Source organism: Mandrillus leucophaeus, unplaced genomic scaffold (genome assembly GCF_000951045.1).
Source record: "Mandrillus leucophaeus isolate KB7577 unplaced genomic scaffold, Mleu.le_1.0 Scaffold4, whole genome shotgun sequence".
In the NCBI taxonomy this organism is placed as follows: domain Eukaryota; kingdom Metazoa; phylum Chordata; class Mammalia; order Primates; family Cercopithecidae; genus Mandrillus; species Mandrillus leucophaeus.
Window position 1 is genome coordinate 10730905 of NW_012104253.1, and position 7246 is coordinate 10738150.

Genomic DNA, 7246 nt, shown 5'->3' on the forward strand with positions numbered 1-7246 from the left:
TCTGTGTGTGTGTGTCTGTGTGTCTCTGTGTCTGGCTCTGTGTGTGTGTGTCTGTGTGTGTGTGTGTGTGTGTGTTGGGAGTGATGACGGAGGCATCAGCTTCCCCCTCCCCACCCCTAGCCCCACCCTCAGGCCGAAAGACTGGACTCACACTATAGCTGCTGCTGGTGTGTGTGTTTGCGTCGAAGTCAATGTCCTTCTGGTAAGTGATGCTGTGCTCCAGCTTCCACCACTGCTCCTGCTTGCGGTGACACTTCTTCTGCAGCTGATACAGCCGGATCTTGAGGCTCTGACGCAGAGGGAACGGGTCATCTTGGTACAACAAACCCTCCAGGGCATGTGCCCTGGTCTGAGTCCCCAGGGTAGTATATGCAATGACAGGATAGGAGGAAGGAACACTTCTGGGTGGCTGGGGCCATTCAAGGCACCAGAGATGCAGAAAAGGGCATGTCCAGGCTGATGGAGTTTACCCGAGCCCCAGTTCCTGATGATTTTATAAAGGGGAGTTCCCCTACACAAGTTATCTTGCCTGCCACCAGGTAAGACATGCCTTTGCTCCTCCTTCAACTTCCACCATGATTGTCAGGCCACCCCAACCATGTGGAAGTTGAATCCATTAAACCTCTTTTTCTTTATAATTTTTTTTTTTTTTTTGAGACAGAGTCTTACTCTTTTTGCCCAGGCTGGAGTGCAGTGGTGCAATCTTGGCTCACTGCGACCTCCGCCTCCTGGGTTCAAGTGATTCTCCTGCTTCAACCTCCCAATTAGCTGGGGTTATAGGCACGCACCACCATGCCTGGCTAATTTTTGTATTTTTAGTAGAGATGGAGTTTCAGCATGTTGGCCGGGCTGATCTTGAACTGCTGACCTCAAGTGATCTGCCTGCCTTGGCCTCCCAAAGTGCTGAGATTACAGGCATGAGCCACCATGCCTGGCCCTCTTTTTCTTATAAATTACCCAGTCTCAGGTGTTTCTTTATTAGCAGCATGAGAAGGAACTAACACATGCTCCCAGCCAGGCCCTGTGGGATAGGAATTTGAAAGATACAGAACAGGCTGGGTGTCGTGTGGTGGCACACGCCTGTAATCCCAGCTACGCAGGAGGCAGAGGCAGGAAAATCGCTTGAGGCTGGGAGGCGGAGGCTGCAGTGAGCTGAGATCACGCCACCACACTCCAGCCTGGGCGACAGAGTGAGACCCTGTCTCCCAAAAAAAGGAAAGAAAGAAGGAAAGGAAGAGAGAGAGAAAGAGAGAAAGAAAGAGAGAAAAAAAGAAAGAAGGAAGGAAGGAAGGAAGGAGGGAAGGGAAAGAAAGAAAAAGAAAGAGAGAAAGAAAGAAAGAAAGAAAAGAAAAAGAAAGAAAGAAAGAAAGAAAGAAAGAAAGAAAGAAAGAAAGAAAGAAAGAAAGAAAGAGAGACGCAGGACATACCCCCGTGGCCCCACTTCTCTGAGGCTTACTTTTCTCCGAAAATGGGAAGAATAGCATGGCTGGACTTGCCTTTCTCTAGTCCCAGCCTTTGGAATAGCAGCACCTACCTGGAGGTGCTGGCGTGAGATTTAAGTGAGATAAAGCACATAAAGTGCTTCAGGCAGTGCCCAGCCCATCAATGAATCACATTCTCCAAATGGTACAAAGTGGTGCAGGCTTGCAACACTGCCACTAGGGGGCAGATGCTCTCTCCAAACACCACGCAGTAGCCCTTTGCAGTGAACCAACCAGCCCGTCATCATTCCTCTGGGATCCCTAAGTCCCCGGTCCCCGTGGCTGCACGAATCTTCATGACGCCACGCCTTTGTTAGGGCAGGCTCTTCCACCTGGAGTGCCCATCCCTCCCAGCGGAAGTCCTAATTATTATGAGATAACCACAAAGGAAGGGGAGGGAAATGATGTCTCTGGCACTGACTTTGAGGCAGTTTGTGTTGGTGCCTCGCAAGGACCCTAGCAGCTAGAATGTGTTGCCCCCATTTGACAGACGCAGAAACTAAGGCTCAGAGAGGGTACAAACTAGTCATACAGCTAGTGGGTGGCTGAAGTGGGAGCTGAGACCCAGTCCCTCTGCATCCAGGACACATGGCTTTTTTACCACGCAGAACAACTTTTAGGCACGAGCTGAGCCTCAGGCAGCAGAGGGGAGAGAAAGGGGATACAGAAGGCGGCTCAGGAGCGAGAGCCCCACCCAGGGCCCTCCAGCATTATGCCACGGCACCCTCCAGGCGCGCAGGAAAGGGGGCCCCACGCCCCCAGCTCCCTGGGCCACCGGGAATGGAACAGACTTCAGGCAGCTGTTACCGCCATGAGAGCCCTGTGACCCTCCTCTAGAGACTCCAGGCTCCGGTGGACGGCCTGGCTCATCTGGGAGAATGCCTCCAGGCGCTTCTGCGTGTCCTGGCTGGCTGTGAAGAGCTTCCCGTAGTGCTTCACCATGGCCTCCACCAGCACCTCCTCCGGCTCCTCCCATCCCGTGCAGCCTATGGAGACAGCGCCATGGCAGGATGGGTGGGTGCCCCTGCAATGGGCCATGCCAACAAGGTGGCCAGGAATTCCGTCTGGGACCACAAAGTTGAGAGGTGCAGGACAGTCCATGCCAGGCTGACCCCAAGACAGTAGGATGGTCCCGCAGCTCTCCAGGCTTGCCATCCATGCGCGCACCCCCACTTCCCCCCTGCTCCGCCCCCTCCACTTCAAAGGAAGCCTCGACCTTGGAAAGTTCAGCCGGAGACTGAGACAGGGATTCTGGATCGAGACTACCGAGCGAGGCAGGAGACTGCCCTCAAGGAGACGTTGCTGCTTGGGGGAGCCTGAGAAGGGGATAGGAATTGTTCCTGTCCTGGGTGAGCAAGTACCAAGTCCTGATGGTTACGCATTTTGGATGAGTCGAACAGGCAAAACTCCTGAATTAGGAAGGTCCCAAACCACGAGCAGCACTGGGTGCTGGGTCTGCCGCAAGCCCCTCGCTTGACCTGCAGCCCTGACTCCTCCTTGGCTCACTACTCAGTACATATCCCCAGCCTCCCAGCCACATCTCCCAGCAGCCCGGAGCTCACCACCCCCAAACCCACCTGGCAGCCCTGTGGCTGCTGCCTACGTTTGTGTCCCTCCCTCTGCCTGCAGGGTCATTCTCCCTTGCTACACCCATTTGAGCCCCTTGAAAGGTCACCTCCTCCGTGAAGCCTTCCCTGACCTCCAAGGCAGAGGTTTTGGAGTTTCCATAACTCCTCTCATTCTAGCACTTAGTACAGTGGCTATGAAGTCAGATGGACCAGAGTCTGAGCCCAGCACCACCACTTCCTGACTGGGCGACCCTGGGCAAGTTCATTACCCTCTCTGGGCCTGAGTATCACAGTACTGCAAAGCTCATAGGAGGGGTATAAAAAGATTTACTAAAAAGCTTAGCACAGGGCACATATTTAATAAATGGTAATAATTATGTATTATTGATGGTGTTGAAATAATAATGACAATAAATATGTGTGACTCCCCTTCCCTTTTCTAATGAGTTTTCAGCACTCATAAAACAACACACGAAACCTCATCTCAGATGTCCTTATACTCTTAGTTAATAATAGCAAAACAAAAACACAAATCCAAAGACAAACAAAATAATAATAATAATGGCCAATGTTTACCAGGTACTAGCTATATGCGGGGCCCTGTGCTATGCTTATAAAGGATGACTTCATCTAGTCCACATAACTATTGCTCTTCCCATTGTACAGATAAGAAAATCAAGGCCTTGAGAACTTGCCAGAGGCCACACTGTTAACGACAGTGGAGCCAGGGTTGGGACCAAGCAGTCAGACTCGGCTGTCTGCACCCTTCCCCACCACTGCGGGGTTGGCCTTTGTGGGTTCCCATTCTGTAGATGGGCAGCTCGCAGCTCCATGAGGCCACACACCGTGTGACAGTCCTGCAGCCAGGAGGCGGCTGCGGAGAGAAAGAGCTTTCCGAGGAAGCTGCGTACATACCCTCGGGGATTTTCTCAAGGACCTTAATCAGATAGTCTTCAAAAAGCTTGTGCTTCTCCACTTCTCTCTTGAGCTTCTTCTGCCTGTAGAGCCAGATGCAAGAACATGGCCTGGAGGCTCCCAGGTCATAGGACCCCCTGTGAACAAACCTGGGCCACCCTCTGTGATCTCCTGCTTGGACCTGCCCTGGGCCGGCCACGTACCACTTTATCAGTTGGCCATAGACTTAGGAGTCTCTCCACCTTCATTTCATTGCTGAGCAAACTGAGCCACAAGCAGGTCAAATAAATGCCCACAGCAGCATCTCCTAGGCAGCGAAGAAGGTGCCTAGACTCGAAGGCCAAGTCTTTCTGGCCAGAGTCTACGATGCCTCCTCTGGTGGCTGTGCAGGTGCCTCCCATCTCGGGAGACAGGCCAGCACCTACTAGCTGGTGATGTTGGACCAAGTGCTTCACCTCTTTGTGCCTGGGTAGCCCATCTACAGCAGGGGTGATGTGAGCTGCTGACCAGGGTCATGCATGGGGCGCCAAGTGTATTGGGAGCGTTCCATCAGAGGTGGGTTCCCCACCAATCCCGGAGGGGAGAGGGCCACTTGCTATTGCCTGGCCATACTTGACTCTTCGGGGAATCCCTAAGCAAGTCTCCAACAGATCACCTGTTCTGGACCCAGCCAAGGTCAGCAGTCAAGCGCAGAGACCAGAGCAGGGCATGGCCTGGCCAGCTGGCTGAGCTCCCAACCCATTCTCTGGCTATCCAACAGGGGCTGCGCTGGGGGTCTCTGAGTGGCCCAGGGCAAGCCACTCTGCCTCTGTGGGCCCCCCTTTCTCATCCATATGGTTCTGAAAAGTGCAGAACAATATCATCCTTCCCACAGATACCACATGGGGCCCTGTGAGCCATGACGGTGCTAAACCTTATTGGAATCAGGAAGCCCTCAAAATCTGTTGGAATGGTTGGCCCTTCATAAAACTTTGCAGAGACACGTCCTTTTGCATCTAATTCAGGTTTTTGTGTGTAGTCTGAAATTTCATCTCCCCAACCTCCCATCCTCATGGGGTGAGGACCCAGGGTCCCCACTAAGAGTCAAGGCGGCAATCTTGTAGACTGGCCTTAGAGGGGCCGAGTGGACAGGTGCAGACGGATGGTCACCCACAGTCCTCCTTCCTGATGTAGAGGCCCAGCCAGCAGAGGGCCCGGGACTGGCCCAAGATCTGAGGCCAAAGGGCAATAGCCACACCTCTTCTCTCTCCCCACAGTCCTCCTTCCTGATGTAGAGGCCCAGCCAGCAGAGGGCCCAGGACTGGCCCAAGATCTGAGGCCAAAGGGCAATAGCCACACCTCTTCTCTCTCCCATCACAGCTGTCGCCCAGCCCTGCCCCACCCATTTGCTTCCAGACCACACTGCCCTCTTCATCCACCCCCTGTCCTGGCCTCCTCAGGGACATGTTTGCTCAGTCCAGCCACTTAGCCCACCAGGGAGGCATTGGGGCTGGGGCTGGGGCAGGGCTGGCACAATGCGTACTTAGCCTGGAGCTGGTAGAGTTCCTGCCACAGCCCTTGAAGGTCCTCTTCCTTGTCACCAGGATTGCTTGGGCCAGCTCTCTGGCCTGTGTCCATGGCTGCCATCACCCCACTGCCACAAGCTACGCAGGAGGACAGAAGCCAAGTGAGCCAGGCAGGATGAAGACAGACCAAAAAGGAACAGTCACAACTGCAGCTTCTTCTTCGGATCCTCGGAAGCCAGGGTTAGCATCCCCACCTCACAGAAAAGGAGACAGAGGTTCAGAGAGGGGCTGTAACCAGTTCAAGGTCATCTGGCAGAACTGGATGAGGACCCAAGGCTCATTAAATCCCAAGTCCAAGGTCTTCGGGCTGCATCCCCAGCTCTGGAGAGGTTGAGGGTGCCATTCTGTAGGGGCCTTGTTTCCCTTGCAGCCCTATAACTGGTACAGCCCCATCACCCCCAAGTCTTCAGTTCCTGGCCACCAAGATGCCTGGGAACTTTCAATAAGTGCTGGGTTCCAACAAATTCTGGAAGGAGTCATAGGGTCAGAGCCTGAGCTGGTTCAGAAAACAGCCTGCTTAGGGAGGAGGCAGCTTCATTATCATCTCTGCCCACCCACCCCCATCCACGCATTTATTCACTTAACCAACATTACATGCTCTGAGCTCGTACAGTGCTTGCAGAACTACAGTGGAGACTAAGCAGAGATGCTTCGAACAAGCTCATGGTCAAGCTGGGAAGATGGTCTAGTTACAAGTAGTTTCAACACAGCCTTGCAAACAGTTCCTGGGCCACTCGCCCAAGGCTGGTACGCAAGCATGACCCTCATTGGTCAACTGCTGAACCAGCCCAGTGCGTTGAGGAGAGAAGGTGAGGGGCTACAAAGTCAACCTTTCTAGGCCTAAGCATCAAACACAGGTAGACAGGCACTATAGGAGGAAGGGGCCTAGCTGACTCACCTACAGCTCCAGGAGCACAAAGCCACAGCCAGGCTGTGACATCACAATGCTGGCTTCTGTCCTCATGATGTGTCCATTGCAGGATCCACGTGTGGAGGTCCAGATTCTCCATGGTCCTAAAACCTCCCACCCCCACCGCCCAGTCCCGTTCCCAAGAAGATGGGGAGGAAGGGCATTGGCAACCCCATGGGAAACTTGGGCTATTTTTGTCCTTTCTATCCAGGCTGGTCTACTTTATGGGCTGCCCAATTCCCATTGGCCTGTCCTGGGACTCTCCCTCGACACCATCCCACCTGAGTTTGGTGGCTGCAGCTCAGGCATTTCCCCATCAGCCCCCCAAGGCTCAGCCCCCCAAGGCTCAGCCCCACCCATGGCTCAGGACCAGGGCTGGCTCCGTGCAGGGAGTGGGAGCAAGCTGAAGGACCCACGTCTGGGAACTGCCCCTGCCTATGGCTTGGCCCTGAACCTCCTGTTGGAGCTACTGGACCTGTGCCACCAGGGACGGTGGGGTGGGTAGGGCTGGGCCGCATGCCCACCCTGACATCCCACCACCACCACGCTCACCACCATGCTGGCTGACCTGGCCTTCCCCCTCAAAGGCTTCCATTGGCTCAGAGCTGGGTCACCTCAGATGACTCCTGGGAAGTCACAGCTCAGTGTGGGCTCCACTTGGGAGGAACGCTGTGGGTAGGAAAGATCCCCAGAGAGGGTGAAGGAGGTAGGAGCCAGGGCAAGGCCTGAGCTGGAGAAGGGGCCAGGAATGAGGGAGGGGCTGGGGTCCATTCGGGGGCAGAGCAAGGGCTGGGGTTTCAGGTCTGT

The 7246-nt window shown here is 54.3% G+C and overlaps 1 protein-coding gene across 1 annotated transcript in view; it reads right to left on the bottom strand.

The window, feature by feature from the left end:
- Window positions 1–6420, bottom strand: part of LOC105548003 — a 32350-nt gene extending 25930 nt beyond the window's left edge. Inside the window, exons 1-5 of the mRNA XM_011991812.1 lie at window positions 6150–6420; window positions 5487–5607; window positions 3965–4047; window positions 2289–2467; window positions 152–409 (exon numbers count right to left, since the gene is read on the bottom strand). Of these exons, the coding sequence (XP_011847202.1) occupies window positions 152–409; window positions 2289–2467; window positions 3965–4047; window positions 5487–5590 (624 nt within the window). The 5' untranslated portion in view covers window positions 5591–5607; window positions 6150–6420. The remainder of the gene's footprint in view (window positions 1–151; window positions 410–2288; window positions 2468–3964; window positions 4048–5486; window positions 5608–6149) is intronic.
- Between the last annotated feature and the right edge of the window lie 826 nt (window positions 6421–7246).